Source organism: Artemia franciscana, chromosome 8 (assembly GCF_032884065.1).
Source record: "Artemia franciscana chromosome 8, ASM3288406v1, whole genome shotgun sequence".
NCBI lineage: Eukaryota > Metazoa > Arthropoda > Branchiopoda > Anostraca > Artemiidae > Artemia > Artemia franciscana.
In genome coordinates this window covers 39,444,281-39,469,161 of record NC_088870.1, presented here as the reverse complement: position 1 = coordinate 39,469,161, position 24,881 = coordinate 39,444,281, and the positions used below count along the sequence as shown (strand labels likewise).

At 34.8% G+C, this 24,881-nt stretch overlaps 1 protein-coding gene across 1 annotated transcript in view; it reads right to left on the bottom strand.

Annotated features, from left to right (window-relative positions):
- The window catches only part of LOC136030410 (little elongation complex subunit 2-like), a 54,999-nt gene that overhangs the window by 1,520 nt on the left and 28,598 nt on the right, over positions 1 to 24,881 (bottom strand). Inside the window, exons 6-9 of the mRNA XM_065709371.1 lie at positions 18,406 to 18,538; positions 14,472 to 14,616; positions 7,638 to 7,862; positions 1,097 to 1,270 (exon numbers count right to left, since the gene is read on the bottom strand). Coding sequence (XP_065565443.1) covers positions 1,097 to 1,270; positions 7,638 to 7,862; positions 14,472 to 14,616; positions 18,406 to 18,538 — 677 coding nt within the window. The remainder of the gene's footprint in view (positions 1 to 1,096; positions 1,271 to 7,637; positions 7,863 to 14,471; positions 14,617 to 18,405; positions 18,539 to 24,881) is intronic.

Here is a 24,881-nt window from a genome sequence, read left to right as displayed (position 1 = left end):
CACCGCCCTGCGCGTTTTTTAACAATTGAAAAAAGTTTGAAAGATTAAGGAAAATAAGTCTGCAAACCAAGATTAGAATACTGGAAGCTACAGTGATGACAGTGATCAACTATGGTTCTGAAGCATGGGCGCTCCAAAAATCGAGGAAGAGGTTTCCCAGAGATATTGCCGACAGATTATTTTGAATACCCCGCTGACCATAGTTCAAACAGTAGGCTGTACGAAAAACGTGGTTCAATCCGTTTTCTAGGACTTAATGAGAGAAAGGTTGAGAATTCTGCGGATGAAGGATGACAGATTATCAATGATGTCCTTTTTGGATAACCGTCTAGGACTAAACGGAAAGCAGATCGTCCGCGGTTTTGGTGGGAAGATTACGTAAAGAAAGATTTAATAGAAATGGAAACTTTCTGGGAAGGTGTAAAGAAGGAGGCTTTGAATAGATTTGGATGGAGGAGGTGCGTGCGTAGCAGTGTCGGCATCAGGCGGCTTAGTGCTGCGGTGAGTTGTAAGTAGTAGTAGTATTCATGTCATTTGGTTGACTTTACTCTAGATTCACATACGCACGGGAATCGATGCAGTGGGTGATATTCACGAATTAAATCAATTATTATCGGTATAAGCAAATGGTAATGTTTCTTCCATGGCTTCCTATTGCTTTGAAAAAAAAAAGTATTCTTGAGGATCAGTATAGTCAATTTCTTGTTTCCAGAGTGTTAGTTAACAGCATTAGGCGAATAATTTTTAACTCATCTCTTACACATACACACACTAATAAAAAAATCTGCTCAATAAAAACATAAAAGAATACCAGATAAATTACAACTATTGATGCAATTTTGGTTTGCTTACTCTATATTTTCTCACACGTGCAAACATTAATTAACAAGCCTTTCGTCACTGTGCAGAAAAAACTGTCTAGTTGCCAGATGAAGGTTTTTTTTCAGCACCACAACTTGCTATCAAAAGTAACTAGAATTGCATAATTTGATAACTGATTTGACATGATAAGCAAGTAACCCCGGTGCAACTACTTACTTGAACCTAGGGTTATAGAGTAACGAAACTAAAATTTCCTGATTTAAAAACTTTGTACCTCTTTCTGGCTCGAACGTTCCGGGTATTCTTCCGAAAACTTTTTGAGAAAAAGTAACAGTTTCGACATCAATCGGTAACCAGGGGACCAATTTTGGACGCTTGTCAGTTTCATACGGATTGGTTTTGGAGTAAATACTATATACATCCAAGGCATCTGGAGTCTTGTCAGCAGCTATATAATAAGAATGATATATGTTTTTATTTTATTCAAATACTTTTTCTCTCAATATATTTTCTATATTAAATGAAAGGGGTTATGAGTAGCCCTAAAGGGAGCAAACGAAAAATAAATATGAATAACAAAAATATAAAATAAACCTTACTCGAGTAAAGCAATGTGGCTCAAACCTAGTAATGTGGGCTTTTGCATCAAATGGGGCAAAATTTATTAGAAGTTGGAAGTTTTAGTGCCCTTTTTAAGAGTCAAAAGTACATGGAGGAAAATCAGCCCCCCCCCCCCCCGAACCTATAATTCCCAAAAACACATTAGATCAAAATTTCAAGAGATGTATTTTTCCAGCATAGTTCTAAGGTCCATTAATTATATCTTTGGGGATGTCAACCTCCCCACAGTCCTCAGGACAAGGGCTGTAAGTTATGCAATTGGTTCATTGTGTACATATAGTATATAAAATTAAGAAAGGTGTTCATGTTTGAGCTTTACTTTCCAAGAAGACAAAGGGCATTCAGATGAACCTTTTAAAGAATTTTGAAAAAAATCAAACAAAAAATTACAAAAAATCATGTGTATACAGATGGTATAAAGGGCGTAACTCAGGAATGACTGACTATATTAATTTCAAGCTTTCAGGAAATGTTAAGAGAGATGATCAAAAAGACAATATTTGCGTGCTACCAATACTATTAAATCTATCACCACTACTGCTACCACACTACTCATTTACAGTATTGAGGGGAAGTTTGAAACAAATCAAAATACACTATGCGTATACACATTGTCAAAAGAGCGCATCTCAAGAATTGATTTGGGTAATAAGTTGAAACTTTCAGAGAATGGTTAAATGGGAGCATAATCTAACCAAAAGAAAATAGCTGAACTGCTAATACTACTATCACTGCTAAATTTACTACTACTACTACTACTACCACTACCTTATATACTGATTCTATTGCAACTATTTTTAAGGCTAAGAGCGCTAAGATAAAAATCTCAAGAAGCTGATGAACATATAGGTTATCGAAAGGACATATCAGCAATGTCATAACATGAACTAATTGTATTAAACTGAAACTTCCAGGACTTGATGAGAGGGGTGTTCTACTGACCGAAAGGTTAGTACTTCTACTGCTAATAGTACTCCCGCTATTACTATTAATACTATTTATATTACTAGTAATACCAACACTACTACTGTGATTACTATTATAATTATATATATATATATATATATATATATATATATATATATATATATATATATATATATATATATATATATATATATATATATATATATATATATATATATATACTATATATATACTAGCTAGTATATTGGGTTAAGACTAAATGTTGCTTTAAACTTAATAAAAAGGCATTGTGTGTGTGGTTGTCAATAAGACACCTCGGCAATATATCGAGAATGACTGGGGTTTAAACTTCTGGGGCTACTACTATTAGTACTTCTGCTCTTACGGGTTTAAATAAATATTAAATAAATAAAGACAAGTTTTTTTTTAACTGCAAGTAGGGAGCGACATTAAAACTTAAAACGAACGTAAATTACTCTGTATATGAAAGAGCTTGTCCCCTCCGCAACGCCTCGCTTTTTACGCTAAAGTTTCTTTTATCGTTTTGAAAAGTAAAGTTGTAACAGAGTCAAACTTTAGCGTTTTTTTTATCGTTTTAAAAGTAGAGTTGTGACAGAGTCAAACTTTAGCGTAAAGAGCGAGGAGTTGCGGAGGGGACATCCTCTTTCATATACGGAGTAATTTCGGTTCGTTTTAAGTTTTAACGTCGCTCCTTACTTGCAGTTCAAAAAACTTCTTTTTTTTTGTTTAATTTCTGAGCATTTTCGAATTAATGCATGTTTTGATTTTGGCTCACCGCCCATGAATAATCAAAACGAAATTTGCCTATTATTTCTTTTTTTTTGCTAAATGGCTTTCTCACAGCTTTGATCGGATGATTTTGATAAAAAAAGGGGTGGGGGAGGGGGCCTAGCTGCCCTCCAATTTCTGGTTACTTAAAAATACAACTAGATTTTTTTATTTTTTGTACGAACGTTTTAGTTAGTAATAAACGTACGCACCTTACGAATTAACTTACGTATCGAACTTCTATATATGTGTATTTTTATTACGTATATGAGGGGGTTTGCCCCCTTGCAATACATCACTCTTTACACTAAAGCTTGAATTTTATCCCAAATCTTTAAGATTGACCCCTGAATCACAAAGGCCGTAGAATAAATAGTTGAAATTACTAAAAATACTTTAGCGTAAAGTGCAAGGTATGTGGAGGAGACGAACCCTCTTATTAAAAAATCTCCAAATTTTTACCCTTGGTTTACGGAAATAATTTCGGAGCGGGGAATTATTAAATGAACAAGATTCACCAAATACCTCGGAATCAATGTTGATGAAACCCTATCATTTAAAGATCATGTGAAGTCAGTTTCGAAAATATTGTCACGTAACTTAGGTATCATGCGCAAATTAAAACATATTTTCCCCCCAACGATTGTTATATTTTTCCCTAATTCAACCTTAATTTTGTATTGCTCGTCGATTTGGCTTGGTACTTTCCCTTCGATAGTTCGTCCAATCCGTGTGATCCAGAATAATGCTATCCGAGTTTTTTGTGATGTTGGGAACCAGGGAGTCTTTGAGGTCTGTGTATAGGGATTTAAATATAATGCCTGCAGCTGGATTATGTGATTTTTATTCGTAGATTTTTATATATAAGTATTACAGTGATAGCCTTCCTGATTGTTTTACAGGAATATTTTGTGAGAGGTCTGATGTTCACCACCACATTACTCGGATACGGGGTAATACTGAGGTTCCTCGATTAGTTTCAAGTAGGTCTTCTTTTTCACTTATTTACAGGGCTTCAAAACTTTGGAATAAACTGAGTATAGATATCAAAGATATAGGTAGCCTTGGTCAGTTTAAGTCTGATTTACGTGTGGAGTTGCTCGGTAGGTATGCTTTTGAAACACATTAACTAAAATAAATTTTACATAGGTTATTCATTTGTAATATTTATATATTTTTTGCTGTTGTTGTCTTGGGGTCACGCAAGGTTGTGTATTGTTTATGTTTTTTGTTTTTTTTTTCGGTATATGGTCTCCATATCGGTATATTCGGTATTTTTTTTAATTCTCCATATTGTCTCTTTATTTTTGAATTTAGCACAGCCTCACAAGCTTCGCTTATGTTGTGCTACTGATTAAGAAATGTTTATTTCTAATAAAATTGTTCTTCTACTACTACTACTATAGGTAATATTTTATGTTCGTTTTAAGTTTTAATGCTACTCATTACTTCCAGGTGAAAATTTTTTATATATTTATTTTCTTTTTTTTAAATAGTACTAGAAAAACCAGCGCCCCCTTCATGGAAATTCTCTTCCCTTATGATAAATTCCTCCATGGAAAGATCCTCCCACGTAATCCCCTCCCCCAGTTCACTCCCACCGTAGCACGAAAAGGTCCTCCTAAAAACGTCTTTACGCTTAGTAATAACAATTACTATTGTAAACAATGGCCGAAGTCTGTAGCTTGCAGCCCCTCCCCGGGGACTGTGGGGGAGTAAGTCGTCCCCAAAGACATAGTTATAAGGTTTTTCGATTATGCTGAATAAAATGGCTATCTCAGAATTTTGATCCGTTGACTTTGGGAAAATACTTAGCCTGGGAGGGGGCCTAGGTGCCCTCCAATTTTTGGGTCACTTAAAAAGGGCATTAGGACTTTTAATTTCCATTAGAATGAGCTCTCTCGCAACATTCTAGGACCACTGGGTCGATACGATCAACCCCTGGAAAATTTTTTTAAATAAACACGCATCCGTGATCGGTCTTCTGGCAAAAACTACAAAATTCCACATTTTTGCAGATAGGAGCTTGAAACTTTTACAGCAGGGTTTTCTGATACGCGGAATCTGATGGTGTGATTTTGTTAAGATTCTATGACTTTTAGGGGATGTTTCCCCCTATTTTCTAAAATAAGGCAAATTTTCTCAGGCTCGTAACTTTTGATGGGATTCATCAATAATTAGTTTCATCAAGACTAATCTTGATGAAACTTATATATGTAAAATCAGCATTGAAATTTGATTCTGTTGATGTAACTATTGGTATCAAAATCCCATTTTTTAGAGTTTCGGTTAATATTGAGCCGGGTCGCTCCTTACTACAGTTCGTTACCACGAACTGTTTGAAAAAGAGTGTAAATGGATCTAGGGTGTAAAAGAGCATAGATAGAATATTTTGGGACTGATATTGTGTTTTATATTTCAATATTTGAGGATACGAACTATGGATTCTTATAGAAGAAAAACCGAAAATATAAAATATATTTTTCCCCCATGAAAAAGACTATGCCAGTAAAAAATGAAAAAAAAAAAAAATTTAAAAAATTCCACAAAACATATTTTTTAAAGAAATATTATTTTTTAAAGAAATATTATTTTTTAAATAAATAGAACACAAAACAAACGGAAACTAAAATAAATAGGCGAGTCAAACTCAAAACAAGCAAATTTAATATGAGTATGGCTGATAACCGTGATTTCTCAAGATCAGAACACAATTTAAACTTTACCGAAAACAAAATACATTTTAATTGTTTTCACTTTTTTTACTTTCATAAATAAAAGATTATCAAAACTTAAAGGAATAAATATCAGTATATGTAAATTAATCCATGGTCATTTGTTTTTTTTTTTTCGGTAAAATACAAATTATTTTCTGGTCTTGAGAAAACATGGGGGTTATTGGCCCTACTCAAGCTGATTTTTGCTCGTTTTGAATTTAACCCGCCTATTTATTGTAATATCGGCTTGTTTTAAGTTCCATTTATTTATTCACAGAGATTTGTGGTGCTTTTATCCTTGGAAGATTATTTGACTTTATTTTCGCTCATTTTTGGCTTAACGGAGCTCTTTACATTTCTTTGAAAAACTTGTTTTGTATCATGCAATTATAACCGATAAATAATTACAATAAAATTTCCTGATTGCTTCATAAGTTATTCTTAATTCTCATGAAGGTCTTTATTAAAGATCAAACGTTTTGAATATTTGCTCCTAACAAGCAACATTCATGAAAACGATCTTGGAAGAAAATGGAGGCAGACGAGCACCGTCAGGTCCGTCACCGTCAAGCACCGTCACCAAATTCATTGAATTATGAAAAATTGCAATACTGGACATTCTTACTAGAAAAATATGCTATACTGGACACCTTCATCTGTTTGTTGGGAGAATGCATTTTATCCTAAATGTTTTCAAATAATACTTTTTAACCCCTGGCAATACTTTTTATACCCAGCAACACGAGTGTTATTTTTATTTGAGAGGCAACCCTACTCTTGATTCGAAATTCCAAAAATTTCGGTTAATATGTGGTATATTTGTCCCTTTCGTACAACCCCCCATTGCACTTCCTGGCTGAACGGCTGAGAAACAGAGATCAGCACAGCCGGTAGGGACTGTAAAGTCTAATGCCATATTCTTTACTTTGTCTCCTTTGTAAAGATGAAGACGAAGACTCGGATCATTTTCTCCAGAAATGCCCGGTGCTCTTTGATTTACAGGAAAATATTTACATGAGATTAGTTTGATGCATCCTGGTATTCTGCAAAATAGTAACCAACCACAATATCTCGAGTGGGGGTGTATATAGATAAATCTTAAGTAAGAAGAAAACGTTTATATGATCAGTTTCTTTTGTCGTTAGATTAGGTATTTTCACGTTGTATTCTGTTTCTTTGCGTGCTTGTAATTTTTAATGTTGATTAATTTTCCTTGCTTGTTCGTTATTTATTTAAATTTTTGTGTGTATATGGCCCTTAGGCTTTTGAAATGCACTTATCTATCTATCTATGGGATAGACTTCGTTCTTTACTAGGTTGCAACTACCGCTACATATAGAAGTAGAAATTGATATACAGGATTATATAGAATAAGAATTAGATAGAATATTATATAGATTATTATATAGAATTATTATATATTAATTAGAATAATATATAGAATTAGAAAACTGAATCCTAATACGCTTTTGTTCTATTACTCAACACTTCAGACATTATAACTTTTTAGCTTTTATTTACAATATTTTTATCTGTATGACTACGCGCGATTTTGATGGGAGGATGTCGTAAGGACAGATTTAAGGGACATGGGAAATTCCTTGGAGGGGTTTAAAGAGGGAGGCTTTGAATAGGTTGGGATGGAGACAGAACAAGCGTAACTGTGCTGGCCTCAGACAACTTGGTGCTGCGGTGAGTTGTTAGTAGTAGCAGTAGTTAAATAGTTAATAATTCAGCAAGAAAAAAGAATACTTTACTTACTTGTTTCCCAGAGCTTGTAAAACCCTTCCGCGTTTGCCTCATTACTCAATAAGTAATTACCTTCCTTCAAGCCTTTTAGTTTTGATAATACTGAATAAATATTGGCTAATGGTGGAGGCACAGCATCAGGTGGGAAATAGCCAAGTCGCTTTGCCTCCCAAAGAATTCGATTCTCAGGCATTTTTTCATAGAGTATGATTTCACCTGTGTACACATCTATACGCGCTAGAAAAAAAAAATATTTTACTTATTTTGGATAGATAAACAAACACTACTACGCGCCATTATTCTCGGAAAGCTGGGACTTTGTGGCGACCAAACTGTTATTGAAGAGGCTAAAAGAAGATTTGAAATTGCATGTCACTATATATTTATGTAGAACAGAAACCCCAAGGGTCATAGCTACAAACAAGTAAATAACTAATATCAAATAACCCTAACTCCGACAAATAAAAAGAATAAATAAATTTCTATCAAATATTAAAATAGAAGTGACGCTTCACAAATATACAGTCTCTTCGAGATTATGAAAATCTCTCCCTATATTCTAAATATATCCGAAAGAACCGCACTAACCGCCTTATAAAATTACTGCTGCTTAAAGAATAAATTCATTAAGCAATACAAATATTTGCCAAAGAGCTCAAATCACAGTATGGGTAACTTACAAGGATGGGAACCGGCACTAGTTTCGATCCAAAACAAAAACTACGCACGCAGTCTAGTATGTGACGTTTCCTGGCATCTTTCCATTGTAATAAAAAAGCAAAATCAGTGTAATTGACAAAATAAGTCCAGTAATAAGAGTCTGATTCCAGTTCCCGACAAAAATACAACTGTAAGGTAGGAAGAAAATTCCGAGGGACGCCAAAGGTCAGATGGCGTTGGTGTCTTCTTTTTTCGAAACTAGTGCCAATTCTCACTCTCTTCAACTACCCATACTCTTTGGCACAAATATCAAATCCTTCAGTTCTTTGCATACGGCTAAGAGATGAACACGTCCTTCGTCAATATTCAAACGTTAAGCACGAATGAGAGTCTTCACTTTCAAGAACCCTTCCAAGGAATTTCTTTTTCCTTCAGTTGGAAGAAAACTAGAGTTATGTTTATACCTTCTATGAGGAAAAACATACTCTCAAGAGGAAACTAGAAAATAATTCTTTTTGGGAAGGGACAACCTAATTTTAGGTCTGTTCTATTGGTCCCATTAAACACACAAAAAAACTGACACACCGTCTACATAAAAAACAACACACTTTTCCAGGGGAAGGGAATAACGAACTTCAGGACTATTTCACTGGCCGCATAAATGCACGTAAATAAATACACAGTAAAACTGCCATATTTTTGTTGAACACGGTAATTTTAAGGCTAATAGAGATTTTAAACGATTTATAAGTAATTATACACAATATATGTAGGTGTTTTTCAAATTGATAGAAAAAAAAGATATTTCTGTGATGATGTCTTTCTAACAAACGTGTCAAGATTTTCTTGATTTGTACTTTTTGAGTCAGCAAGAAGAGCTGACTTTAAACAGTTTCTTAACTAAATTTAACAAAAATTACGAGAAGTGCACGCCACGATCGCAGTATGGCGGCTACGGAATTCATATAGACTCATTCACAGCGTGATTCAGCCAGCACCAAAATTGACCTAATTCTCAGATTCTAGCTAATGTCAATATTAAAGCTTACGTCAGGCTTGTAACGGTAGTAAAGTCAGGAAGGAGAGGAGAGAGGTGCTAATATACGAGAATATAAGGACACGGAATTTTCTTCGCTTTTTAAAAGTTAAGATAGAAAAACGATAGGTAGGGCAGTTGCCCTACCCTCAATCCACATCCTGGGAACCCTTTCCCCTGACATCGTCGGAATAACTCCTTGGAAAGATTGGCCAAAAAATACTCTTTTTTTACGTTTTCAGAGAATATTTCAAGATAAAAAAAAAACGCCAAACTGACGGTTACTTAAGGTAACAAAAACTTAAGGTTACATAAGGTAACAACTGACGGTTGACCTTAAGCTATTAAATGAAGAAGTCTGCTACCCTTTTTTATTGTATTTTTTTATTAACTATAAGGAATGCAATTAACTTGAATCTGATATTCTCTATTAAGCTTTAAGTCTATTCAAAAATAAAAGAGACAGTTTTATACTTGAGTCTTACAGAACGAATCCCCTTCCTTTAGATTTCTGGATTTATTTGAAGACAAATCTATGAGTAGAGGGAACAGCACCATACCCAGAAGCCCCTCCCCTCACCCAGAGGTTTTGTGCTGAAAATATTGTCTTAAATACAAGCGAAATGCTGGAAACATTCTTTATTTTAAATTTGTGACAGATAAATATTGAAAAAATATAGAATTTGCTATTTTTTAACAATTATTTGAATAACTGGTGAGATTTAATTTCATTTGGCTTGACGGATTAAAATCATATATAAAATCAAATATTTAAAATAATTAAAAAACTTAAAAAATATAAAACCAGCAATCTCTTCTCTCTCCCTTCCAAAAAAAAACTCACAGTAAAATCGATTAAATATTACGTTCGTATTCATTACGTATGATGTTAACAGTTTTTCTCTTAGTCTTAGGTAAAGTACGTCAGGTCAAGTAAAGTAAGTCTTAGTCGTAGGTCAAGTTTTTCCTAAATGTCCATTTGCCCTTCCTTCAAAAAAAAATCTCTGATTCCCCCCATTACAATACACAGAAAAACTTTAAATTTCTCACTTTCAAAGTTAATCGACTTTCATGCAAAATCAAAATTTAAAAAAAAACACAAAAACAAATAAGTTTTTCAACTGAAAATAAGGCTTACAGCCTTTCCCCAGGGACCGTGGAGGTTTATGTCATCACCAAAAGCATAGTTATTGGACCTTTCAACTATGCTGAGCAAAATGGCTATTTTAAAATTTTGATCAGATGTCTTCGAGGAAAAAATGACCGTAAGAGGGGAGCTGTGGCCTATAATCTTTTTGATCACTAGAACTTTTCATTTCCGTTCCAAGGAGCTCTAGTTCAATCTACTAGAGCCATTGGTTCAATACGATCACCTCTAGAAAAAAACAACGACAAAAAACAAATAAACACGCATCTGTGATCTTTCTTCTGCAAAAAAAATGTACAAAGTTGTATATTTTTTGTAGATAGAAGCTTGAAACCTCTATGGTAGGGTTCTCTAATATGCTGAACCTGATGGTGTGAATTCCGTCAACATTGCTTGACCTTTAGGGGTGTTTCGTCCGTTTTTCGAAAATCAGGCAAATTTTCTCAGGCACTCAACTTTTGATGGGTAACATTAGTTATTGAACTTTATATATTTGGGATCATCATAAAACGCTCATTTTTTTATGTTGATATTGTTATCAAAATTTCGTTTTTAAGAGGTTCGATTACTATTGAGTCGCACCGCTCCTTACTTATAGTTTGTTACCACGAACTGTTTAATATTGTTTGTTTTTCCATCAATTTAAGTTCTCATTGAGGCTGGGCTTTTACAAGCTAACTCAACAATGACCTGGGTCATTGTATGAAAATGAACAAATGACGTCTCGCAATTCTTTGGGAACACAAAAAGAATTTTGCAGTACTTTATTTTGTCTGGTTCATCCAGTCGTAGCTCGTAGTCCATTGCTCGTACAAAACATTTCGTGATAACGAACTCTAAGAAACGTCCTGATACAATAGATATGTCAAAAAACTGGGTTTTTAGGCTGATTCCGAATGTATAAAATCTATTAAGTTCAATTTCATCTATCAAAGCTACGAGCCTCAAAAAATTCGCCTGATTTTAGAAAAAGGAAAACAACCCAAAAATATAAGCAATCCTAATGGAAATCACACTATAAGATTCAACATATAAGAGAACCCTACTGCTGAGATTTCAAGCTCCTATCTACAGAAACCAGGAATTTCGTACTTTTTGCCAAAAGAAAGACCACGGATACGTGTTTATTTGCATTTTTCTCCCAAATGTGATTGTATTGAACCAAAGATCTTGCAGGATCAGGAGTGGGATCATTTGAATGAAAATTAGGTTTTAGTGCGCTTTTTAAATGACTAAAAAAAATGGAGGGTAGCCCCTCTCACATGCCCCCATTTTCCACAAAGATATCAAATCAAAATTTAGAGACATCCATTTACTTTAGGTTAGCTGGATTGTCCAATAAACATGCTTTTTAAGAGGAAGACATTAACCCCCATACTCCATGAGGAAAGGGCTGTAAGCTATGCGATTTGACCATAGCTCAGATATAGCATTTATTATTGGGAAACATGCGGAAATATTTTGAGACGGGTTTGAACGGAGATAATTTTCTGCGGGGAGTCAAATTTCCAGACGTAATTTTTCTGGGGAGTTTGGCACGGGCGAGGGGGAAGGAAGGTATTTCCTGGAACAATTTGAAAAAAGGTCAGTAATTGAATAAAAACAAGTTTTCAACTAAAAGTAAGGAGCAACATTAAAACTAAAAACGAAGAGAAACTATTCCGCTCATGAGGGGAGCTTCCCCTTCCTTGTCCTTGACTCTTTACTTGAAAGTTTAACTGTTTTCAAAGTTATTTAAGAAAGATTGCTCCCACTCATGGGTGGTTGAAGTTGAACGAGAGTGTTTTTACACATAATTAAGACTTCAGCGTAAAGAACGAGGGTTGAGGGAGGGTAGCCCCACCCCTCATATACAGAACGATTCCTGTTTGTTTTAAGTTTTAATGTTGCTCCTTAATTTCACTTACTTTTTTTAATATGGTACAAAGAAGAACGAGGTTGAAGCAAGAAGATTGACAATACAAATCAAGAAAATACATAGAGTTATTTTTAAATCTTTCTTGACTTGGTATTAAATGAAAAAAAGACCAGTTTTTTTTTCAACTCAAAGTAAAACGTGACATTAAAACGAACATAAATCATTCCACATAAGAGGGGTGGGGTTTCTGCCGTTACCTCAACTTTCGCTCTTACGCTAGCACCTTTTTTAGCACTTGAAAAAACTTCTTAATCCAATTCAACGGCTTTTGTGTTTTAGAAAGCGTTCTTGAAATATTGAACTCATCCTTTAGTCAAACTTATGAGTAAAAAGCAACGGTTGAGGAAGGGGAAGCCTCCCTCATACACGAAAAATATTCGTTTGTTTTTAGTTTTAATATTGTTACTTACTTTCAGTCGGCAAAAATTTACGTTTTTTATTTAATTTCTAAACTCTTTCAGTTTTCCAAATTCTGCCGGGATATCTGCCTTTTCTCTCCGTGAAAAATCTCCCCTGGAAAATCCCTCCCTCTGCATAAAATTCCCTATTGATTAAATTTAACTCCTCCCCCTCCCCCAGATTTATGGTTAGGGAATAACCAATTCAATCTTATCTATCATTGAAATTCGATTTTTTTGGGCTGTCTAGCCCCCCTGACCTAATTCCTGGTTAAGACCCTGAAAGGGGATATTCCTTACTTAAATTTACAGTTTAACACCTTTGATTTGTCACTTTACTTATGGAGCGTGTATTTTATGATGTGGCAAAAGTAAAATATTGGCCTAAGAATACATTTTCTTATACTTTACCAGTACTCGATCACTTTCCATTATTACTAATGACTTGTATTTTCACGCAGAAGGTTTTAGAACTATTACTTGTTATAATGCCGAAAAATATGGTTGGCTTCAAAAATATGTGATAGATGTGAGCTATTGAAGTTAGAGTTCACTTTTTACCTTAGAGGAGGGAAGTAATCTCTGTTTTTCTCTATGCCTTTGTCCATTAGCTATCAAATGAAACAACAGACATCCATTATTTCTATTTCAATTCTGTATTAATCGTGCAGAACTTATTTAATGTGGCATTCAATCAATGTAAATAATTTACAATTTAAAGCTTATCATTTGTCATTTTAAATATGCAGCCCACCCCCACCAGCCCACCTCCTATGCCCATCAATTCCCTAACACACAACCAATCACAATTTTGAGATAGCCATTTCGCTCAGCATAGTCAAAAGGTCCAGTACATACCATGTGCATTAAATTGGAGCATTGAGGAAATTATAAGGGGGTGCTAAACTCACCAAAAACGCAATATTTGCACAATGCTACTGCTGCTATTACTACTACTACTACTACTACTACTACAAATACGACTGCTGGCAAGACTAAAAGTATTGAAGTAAAAACTCGAGGAAATGTTGTAGGATCCCCTCATCAACATTACCATTATCTATGTTTATCTTTGCCACAATTTTTTAAGTAGTTTTTCTTAAAGCAGTTTTGGCTACAAAGGACTAGGTGTGACTTGAGTTCAGACCTTGTTAAAGCGATTGATCTCCCATTTTATTGATTTCTTTTTATTATAACTAGTATCTGAAGAATATGGTGTGGTCGGAGTTTCTTATTATATTTATTATGGAATATACAGAAAAAATCTATTTTCTCGAGAATTTGGTCAAGCTTTCGTAAAACAAATAGTTCTACGCGAATCAGTACGAAAAACCAATCGGAAAACATTATTCATTTACACTTGTATCGAAAAGATTTAAAATATTCTTTTCTTTTTGAATGAAAAAGACTATTTCAATAAAAAACAAAAAGAAATTAATCTAAAAATTTTTTCCACAAAATAAATTCACAAAAAATAAAAATGCAGACGCGAAGGCTTTTAAATTCTTATATCATCTGAAAACACTACTTTTTGCGTCAAAGTTGAAAGTTGCATATTTTTTTCGGATTTTTTTTCTTCTTTTCAAGTTTTTTTTTTTATTGAGAGAATAAGTCGGGAGACCTTTTAAGTTGATTATTGCAAAACCAAGCCATAAAATAAATAGAGAATATACAAAAAAAAACTTACTTCGAAAAGTGATGACACCTGGTCGGAAATGGGCACCAACCCATTCTCTATTTATTTCAGATTCAGTGATGACTTCGGCTCCGGCCCAGGGCTGATATTCTAGCTTTGCGGACATAACATATTCGTACTTTACTCCCTTGTCTTCCTTCACAGAAAAACAAACAATAAACAAATATTATCGACAATTTAACAACAATATCAAAAAATAATCGTTAAATACCTATGTCAAGAAATAAAAATTACTAAAAATCAAGAAATTTCGATGATCGTCAATACATAAATAGATAAATACAAATCGAAAATGTAATGTTATTCCTACATAACATAATCATAATTGCTTGTCTTCCTAAATACAAAATCAAATATTAAACACATATTATAAAGAAACCGATAAATATATCGATAAATAACCGACAAACATCGATATCGAGAACCAAAAATCGAGAAATTTGGAAAGAAATCGAGATGTATCGACATTTATTGATAAATAAATCGATAAATAAGGATCAGAAAATACTATGTTATGCTGACATAACATTTTCGACTTTTTTTCCATGTCTACCTAAATAATAAAAAAAAATACTTTTTGCGTCCACAGATTGGATTTGCAATTTACGTGAATACACCTTGTTTGATAAGAAATAAGACAAAGTATGTCGAATGTATAGTAAACCGTTGGAAAGTTGTATTTTGCCAAACAAGCATAGACTGGAAATAAAAATTTCATTCGTTTTAAGAATAACAGGAACATACCTGAATAAAAGGATTTCAGTAGGAAATGGAAAAGAAAGAAGTTCTATCCGCTCATCCTTAAAATCTTGATATAATACCACTTGCCCCTTTTGATACCACAATACCACTTTTAACATTAGCAAGAATGTACCTGAATAAAAGGATTTCAGTGGGGATGTTTCAGTCAAAAATGGAAACGGAAGAAGTTCTATCCACTCATCCTTTGAATCCTGATACAGTGATGAACTATCCATCCATCAAGCATTCAGACTTCTTTTGTACTGTAGTCTTTCACCTTGGTAGAGATGAAACAACATTGTTCATTTGAGGAATAAAGAAAACGTTAAATGTTCTATTAAGATTTAATCGTCCAAGGATGTTATTAAGAGTTAAATATGCTAAAGATATTTTTGGAGAAATTTTCGTACTTGTTTGCATGCGTTCTGTCCTTCTGTAGTTAAAAGCAGGCATTAAATATAATTTTCGACTAATAAAACAAAATTTTGACAAATGGCATTTGGGATCAGATTCTTGGTTGAAATGTAGCACTCAATGGTTGGGATGTAGCACGAGAAACTTACACAAACAGCAGTCATAAGGTCGGTTAATTTAGTTGGATGAATAAGGGCAAGAGATGGCATCACAATTGAACTTGCTCGAACTTTATGGTTTGAAACCTCCCTAAGTATGTTTGTTTGTATGTTTGAAACCTCCATGACGTGGCAATTATGAGCGAGAAAGACGTTTCAAATGCATTTTTGACTTCCAAAGACTAGTAAACCAATAAAGTGATGACAAGTTTTAGCAGATAAAAATTTACTTTTTGAAAATAAAATCTTGAAAAAAAACATCACAACCCTTCTAACTACTACTACTAATATTAACAACTCACAGCAACATCAAGCCACTTGGGACCAACACAGCTGCGCATGCTCCTAATTCAACCCATTCTAACCTCTTTACAACCTCCCAGGAAGTTCCAATTCCCTTATAATCCATTCTTGCGACCTCCTCCCGGTCCATTCGAAGACAACTGCTTTTTGTATGGCCCAAAATTGATAGCCGAAAGGACAATCTTTGGCAGTCTGTCATCCTTTATCCGCGAAATGGAGCATACCCATGTAAGTCTTTCTCTTATTATAGTCTTAGAGAGTGAGATATCGTCCCATTTTCGTATAACTTACTGTTTGAAATAAGGTCAGTCAAACGGGTATCAAAAACAATCCGTGGACAATTCCTGGAGATGTTCTTCAGAAAACATCTAAGATCATTTTTCATCGGAAAAAGGTACTATTTTTAAATATTGAGTTAAATAGATATTTATTTAAAATTTATTTTTAAATAGTTTTTTCTTCGGAAAACATCCTTTTTCGTTTTCCGAACCTCCCACACTTCAGAACAGTGCTTGACCACTGTCTTCACAGTTGCTTACAATATTCTAATCTTGGTTTATAGACTTACGTTCCTATTCTACTTGTATCGTCTTCAATGCATCCAATCATCTTGAGCAATAATACTGCTGAGGTAAGCGAAGCTATAAACTTAATCAATCTTCTCGTTACCCAATGTATCTCTTCACCTTCATTTATTCCTTATTTAAGCAACTTAGTCTTCTCAACCTTAATTTTCAGACCTATTCTGTCACTCTGACCCCTCAAAACCTCCGAAAAGTCATTCATTTCGCTAGCTTTTTTTATACAGAATATGCAAATCATCAGCATAAGCTAAGTCTAGGAAAGTTTCGCCTTCTCATTTATGCTCTCTCACAGCCTTAGGACGAAGTATTTCAAAACGTTCCACGAAGATATGGATAGAACACATCCCTGCTTAACTTCTGATTCACCAACAACTAACCTCATTTCTAACCTTAACAACAGCATTGTGGTTAAGGTAAATACAGCCAAATACTCCAATCGTTTTACAGGCACGTTATATGGCAATGATCCCGAGCTAAGCTGAAGGGTGCGGCAGAACGAACATTGACCAGAGACGGAAAGTTAGAAGGCATAATTGGGATTTTTAAGTTGGTATTTCTGTGTTTTGTATGTTTTTGTTGCTGTTTCATTACCCGGTAAGATTCTTACCAGTGCGACTTGGTGGTGACCATTTATTTCGGGGGGAAGGTTTTTGGCCCCCGGCCCTAGTATCAGATAAATGTCCCTTTTATAGATTAATATTACTTCCTTTCATTCATTGCTACATCCCTGGCCTGACGTATAAATTAGATATCTGTTTTGTCCTTTCTTTTAGTTTCCTTTAATATTTTTATTTTGAACTTAGAACTATTAGATGTCTGTATAGACTTAGGTAACTACCAGGTGTCCAAAAATCATGGCTGAATAGGAATTATGGCGGTGTCCAAACAGGAAATTTTCAACCATCTATGACTGGGAGGGGGTCTTGGGGAGAACAAGCTATTCATTCAGGTATCAAAGTAGTTCTTGCGTGCTATTCAGAACCCCCAGGGTGGCTTTTCGTGTATTTACACTTTTTTCCGTTTTGAATCAGTCTTGCTATAGGAGAATAATTCCTATGTTATTGATATATCTTCTACGAGAAAATATAGCTGGAAATACGGTTAAAAAGATTGAGTCAGATTTTGACTATAGACAAAATTACAAGTATGGTTATACCAAAAGATTCCTTCCCCCCAAATCTAGCATCAAGGGCCAAGATCTGAAGCAACGTGTAAATAGAAACTTCCAAAGGAGATTTTTAAGAGAGTTTTTCTCCTCCTAGAGACAATCTGCCAGCTTATAATGATATAATCATACAAGCTGCAATATATTCATGTTGTTTTACATAAAGCGTAAGGTGTGACTCTCCGTACTATTCCGTCCTTCCACCTTCAACATCTAATAATTATCAGTAAAAATTTTAACAGCCTGTATCTTTCGGACAAAATCTACCCGATTACTTGGTTATTAATTGAAGATCAAACACTCAATGTAGCGTAGAGATGAGAAAAAAAAACTATTAACCTATTCATAACCTTAGCTTCAAACATATGTTCATTTTGTATGTATCTTCGTAAGGCGGAGGAGGGGGCTTGGAATAAGGCTTTGGAGCAACCTCAATTCTGTATTTAGGAGAGGGACAATTATGGCTTCGATATCCAATAAGAGTGTACAATGTGTTTTTGTTTCCCTGTCAGTCGTCAGTCAGACTTAGCAGCTAGCTGACAATTATAAGGGAGACTTACTCCAGCTCCATCTATTGAGCTCCTTACAATGAGCTTAACTGGTCCCATGCGTCCATGAAACTCCCAAGCAGAGTACTTCTTAAAATCCCTAGAACTTGACCCAATTGCAGTTTCTGGTACTGGGACGACGTTGCTGAAAAAGATAAATGGTCTAAATACAACATGCAATTCTTAACGAAAGTAGAGTTGTGCTTACCACCAACTGCTGCAGTCTTTTATTTATATTTTTCAAAATTGACGTTGAATCCCATTTTAGAAGAAACGGGGGTAAAAAAAAGACACGAAAATACTCAGAAATACTTTGAGGAGGTGGGTGGGTCATCAAATGCACATAAAGTAACAGAAGACAGAGAAAATCACAAGAATCAAGATGTTTCATAGAGGTTAAAGCTTGAAAGCCCCCCCCCCTCTACAGACAGGCCTTTACAACTCAATATAAAAATACCCTAGATCGAAAATAAATCAGTCTACCGATTTGGAAGATTTATCCCCATATTATATATAGTAAAAGATTTAAATATTTTGAAAGGAACCTACTTTTTTTCTTTTTTTTGTATGAACTATCGTTTCCAAACTGGGCATCATGAAAACTTGATCAATTGAAATGATTCCAAGATGTTAATTTTTAATAATTACGTTACATTTTCACTCATCTACTATTTATCGATATTCTAAGGTTGTCTTCCAGCAGCTTTAAATTGTGTCACTATGCGAAATTCCTCCTGATCAATCAGTATTGATTCAGAGTTCAAAGTAAAAAGATCTGGTTTGAATCGTATATTTACAAAGTGTGAGAAAAACCGGTCTACTTTTGTGTGACTTTATATAACTTAATGATCAGATTAGCGTATCTGATTTGATCTGAATTGGCCAATTCATTTCTCGCTTGACTATATTCTACTAACGGTGGTAGTCACTCCCCCCCTTTCGTTAAATCCTGTTTGATACTATTCCCAATGAATTGCTAGTCCCTAATCCTCCACAAACGGAATCATAATCAAATTTTATCATGGCTAATGTTACGCAAAAATCGTTTGACGAATTCAGAAAGGTTTTGAGTGAAAAACTGGAGTCTATTTTCACTAAGCAGACTTAGTTAAATAATAAGTTTGACGGAATTACTTCTGAAATTTCGTCACTGAGAGCAGCGGTTGCAGCCAGAGATATAAAGCTTAACAAATTTGAAACAACTCTCAATGAGCACGGAGAAAAGTATCAGGCCCTACAAAAGTAGCTTCAACTTCTCGACGTAAGCGGTCGTCGCCTGAACCTTATTGTTCATGGTCTACCGAAAGAAGAGCCCAATTAAAAAGTTGAAGATGGCGTTACAGAACTAGATAAAGAAAATCTGGATATAACTAGCGAATTGTCAATAAAAAGAGCTACAGGATTACTTCGGGTACGAGTAACATAACAAATAGGCGTGCCACGCACAACAATCGACACAAGAAGTCCCCCGTATTTGTTTCATTGAACTCAGAAAACGATGTCCATGCGATAATGAACAATGTTAACAAGCTAAAAGGTAGTGGGATAATAATTTCTACGGGCCTACCCCCTGCTCTTAACATGATTCGAAACTCCCTTCTCTCGAAAGCAAGAGAAACGAAAGGGGCACATCTTATCGTCTCATCTCGAGTGCGTGATAAGGTATTAATGCGAGGCTAGAAGTTAAGAAAGTCAATTCTTTTGCTTGGGAGAAGATTGATTAGTTCGTTAATATTAAATGTGCGGATTATTATTCATTGCGTTTGTTTACAGATCAATTGTCAGTGATCGAGGAATGAAACAAGTTCGTTTTCATTGGTTTGTGTCATGATTGGTAAAATGACTACAAGTCAATGTTGTTGTTCTTTCCTGTCTATTTACTTTGTTCTTTTGTTTTTGTTTACTCTTTGTTTTATTTTGGTTTGTTTTTCTATGTTCTTTTTCTTTGTGTTCCTGTGTTTCTTTTTACTTGCATCATTTTTTTTTTTGTATTCTCCATAGGCCTAAAAATCAGGTTCTGTTTTTGCATTGTTTATTCTTTTCAGTTGAAGATCTGATATTTCACGAGTCGTGCAGTTCTCTTCCACATACAGGTTTGGTTAATGGTTTATCCCCACCTCACTGCAGAATCCCACCAGACGTGGTAAGTCCAAATGATTACAATTGATTCTGCTGGTGATGGGACATAAAGTAGGTTGAAAGACTTTGAAAGGGACCCATTGGATCTATTAAAAGTTTCGGCTTATTGTGGTTTTTCAGATAATGATTATGATATTTCTATTAGGTACCTCCCAGTTAACAAGTATTTATTCCTGAATGAGATTAATATGTTTATCCTGGTAGTATAAGGCTGGCAAGTTTAAACTGTTGTGGGCTGATGAGTAGGTTAGGTCATTTATCTTCATTTCTTCCTTACCACCGAGTGGATATATTAGGTGTTTGTAAAACTTTTTTAGATGAGTCAACTGTTCGTCCAGTTAAGATTAATTGTTATAATTTTATTTCTAAGACTAGGAATGCTAGATCGAGAGGAGGCCTTGGTTTTTATTTTTCATAGTGATATTTCTTATAGAATTGTTTCAGAATTTGATTTTTTCAACTTTCAACTTTTTCTTTAATAAACTTAAAAAATACAACCGACAATATTATGCCCCAACAGAGAGGAGAGCTCGAAAGGCTGGGACAGTGCAAAAACACAGAAAAAACATCAACATCACATCATACTAATAATTCCAAAATTTAACACGGCAAAAAACGAACAAAATAGAAAAAAAACACAAAAGAGGAGCGACAAGGATAAGCAAATAACTTAAATCGGGCAGGAGGGGTGTGGGAGGCCATCCCAAACACATGGTCACAAAAACAAAACACAAAAAAGAAGATGAAATAATTTAATATTCCATCATCAATAATGAATAATCACCATTGATGATGGTTTCATTAGCAAACTATTGTATGAAGAAATTCTATGTATGAAGAAATGGTATTTGAATTTCTCGTTGTTGAGCTTGATTTCGAGAATGATAAAGTTTTGTCTTGCTTATTCTATAGAACACCTGGTTCTTCGGTGCAACACTTTATAAGTAAGTTGGATACATTTTCTTCTGTCGCAACTGAGCGGAGTCGAAAGACTATGCAGATTGGGGATTTTAATTTTAATAAAAGTAATGCTAGTCATGCTCTTTCATCCACACCTTATTCAGCTTTGGCTGTTGATTTTTTTACACACTGTCTTTCGCTGGGCCTTCTCCCAGTTTGCTGGGTTCCAACTCGAGTTGTAAAATCGACAGCAACGATATTTGACAATGTTTTTCTTAATATTGAATTTGACTCATGTAATGTTATTGTGAATGAAAGGTCAGACCACTTTATGCTTCTGATGAAGATTCATACGCTTCGGCAATTGGTAAATCCGACCAAGACAACCAGAAGACTAGACACTTCGGCGATTGAATGAATTGCTGCTTGAAATTGACCCCTCCCCATTCTTAGAATGTGAGGATACATATCAAGCTTCACATTATTTTGCTTAAAAATTCATCAAAGGTTTCGATCTGGCTTGTCCCATGTCTTTGCCCCATTTAAGACGTTACAGTAGATCCAAAAAGCCTTGGATTACAAGAGGACTACTAAGGTAAATTCAATTAAAGAACAGGCTGTATAAAAATATTTGTCTCATCCAGATGAGACAAATCAAGCTTGTTTTAAAGCATACAAGAATTGCTTAACCAAAGCTCTGAGGTCTTCTAAAGAGCAGTATTATTTAAAGGCATTCAATAATGCGCATGGATCTCTTAAGAAGGTGTGGTTATTAATAAAGGAATTAATAAATGAATTAAATTAATAAAGTAATTAATCATTAATAAATGAGTGTATCGGCAAAAAAAAAGATGAACTCTTTTCCGGATGAGATGATGACCGCGGATGGTAATACAGCTGTTAAAGAAAAAAATTAGCGTTGCTAACATGCTGAAAGGACGTCAGAAGAGGAATCCAGAAATTTACCACCAAATCCTGCCGACTTCAAAAGTTTTTACCCCCCTCTACTCACCAATCGACATTCCTCCCCAAGTGTCACCTGCTGAATTGATAATAGTACCTCATCAACTCAAAAATGGGCGATCAGAAGGAACTGACGGATCTTCTAGGAATTTACTTAAATGGATTATGCCTAGTAGAGTCAATTTTCTTGCACATATAATTAATCTTTGTTTCAAACAGTTAGTGGTAACGAACTGTAGTAAGGAGCGACCCGGCTCAATAGTAACCAAAACTATAAAAAATGGAATTTTGATACCAATAGCTACATCAAAAGAATCGCATTTTAATGCTGGTTTTAAATATATAAGTTTCATCAAGTTTAGTCTTACCCATCAAAAGTTACGAGCCTGAGAAAATTTGCGTTATTTTAGAAAATAGGGGGAAACGCCCCCTAAAAGTCATAGAATCTTAACAAAAATCACACCATCAGATTCAGCGTATCAGAGAACCCTACTGTAGAAGTTTCGAGCTCCTATCTACAAAAATGTGGAATTTTGCATTTTTTGCCAGAAGGCAGATCACGGATGCGTGTTTATTTGTTTATTTGTTTTTTTGTTTTTTTTGTTTTTTTTTCCCAGGGGTGATCGTATCGACCCAGTTGTCCTAGAATGTTGCAAGAGGGCTCATTCTAACGGAAATAAAAAGTTCTAGTGCCCTTTTGAAGTGATCAAAAAAATTGGAGGGCACCTAGGCCCCCTCCCACGCTAATTATTTTCCCAAAGTCAACGGATCAAAATTCTGAGATAGCCATTTTATTCAGCGTAGTCGAAAAACCTTATAACTATGTCTTTTGGGACGACTTACTCCCCCACAGTCCCCGTGGGAGGGGCAACAAGTTACAAACTTTGACCCGTGCTTACATATAGTAATGGTTATTGGGAAGTATACAGGCGTTTTCAGGAGGATTTTTTTGGTTTGGGGGAGGGGTTGAGAAGAGGGGATATGCTGGGGGAACTTTCCTTCGAGAATTTGTAATGGGAGAAGAAAATTTCCATGAAGGGAGAGCAGGATTTACTAGCATTATTTAAAAAAAAAAACAATTAAAAAATAAAAGTGAAAAAGCTTTTTCAGCTGGAAGTAGGGAACAGCAATAAAACTTAAAACAAACAGAAATTATTACCCATATGAGGGGCTCACCTCCTTGTAATACCTCGCTCTTTACGCTAAAGTATTTTCGGTAATTTCAACTACTTATTCTACGGCTTTTGTGATTCAGGGGGTCATTCTTAATGAATTGGGATAAAATTTAAGCTTTAGTGTAAAGAGCGAGGTACTGACGATGGGGCGAATCCCCTCATATATGTAATAAAAACATGAGAATACAAAAGTTCTTTACGTAAGCTAATTTATAAGTTACGTAAATCTTTTACCAATAAAAAGATTCGTAAAAAATTAAAAGTTCTAGTTGCCTTTTTAATTAAAAAAAAAATCGGGGGGCAACTAGGCTTCGTCCCCCGCTCTTTTTTTCTCAAAATCATTCGATCAAAATTATGAGAAAGCCATTGAGCCAAAAAAAAAATATGCAAATTTCGTTTTGATTTTTCTTCTGCGGAGAGCCAAAATCAAAACATGCATTGATTCAAAAACGTTCAGAAATTAAATAAAAAAACAAGTTTTTTCAACTGAAAGTAAGGAGTGACATCAAAACTTAAAACGCACAGAAATTACTTCGTATATGAAAGAGGCTGCTTCCTCATCAACGCCCCGCTCTTTACGCTAAAGTTTTTTACTGTTTTAGAAAGAAGAATTGAGAGAAAGAGTCAAACTTTAGCGTAAAGAGCGGGGCGTTGATGAGGAAGCAGCCTCTTTCATATACAAAGTAATTTCTGTGCGTTTTAAGTTTTGATGTCACTCCTTACTTTCAGTTGAAAAAACTTGTTTTTTTTTATTTAATTGTTTCAAGAATGGTGTCTTTCCTTCTAGCATGAAGTCCACCCGTGTCATTGCACTGCATATAGGGGGAGATGGGAGTGACCCGTCTAACTATAGGCCTATATCTATCCTATCTACTTTTAGAAACATTATTGAACGTTGCTTGTATGTAAGAATTGTCAATTTTCTTGAAGGGAATAGTTTTTTTTTAGTAAGTCCCAATTTGAGTTTCAGAAAGGCCATTCCACAGAACATGCTATCTTGGCAGTAACCCAGTTTATACATGATGCCTTGGAAAATGATTAAATTCCAGCTACTATATTTGTGGATATACGGAAAGCGTTTGATACTATAAGCCCTACAATTTTAAATGAAAAACTGTCAAATTGTGGCATACAAGTTTATGCTAATGTGTTAATAAAGTCATATTTAAAAGATATAGTTCAGTGTATTGAAGGGACGACGTTAAACCATTGTCTTCAAATCAGTCGAATAAATTTTGGGTACCTTAAGGTTCAAATCTAGGCCCTCTGTTGTTTCTAATTTATGTTAATGATATTCTGAAGCTTCCTGCT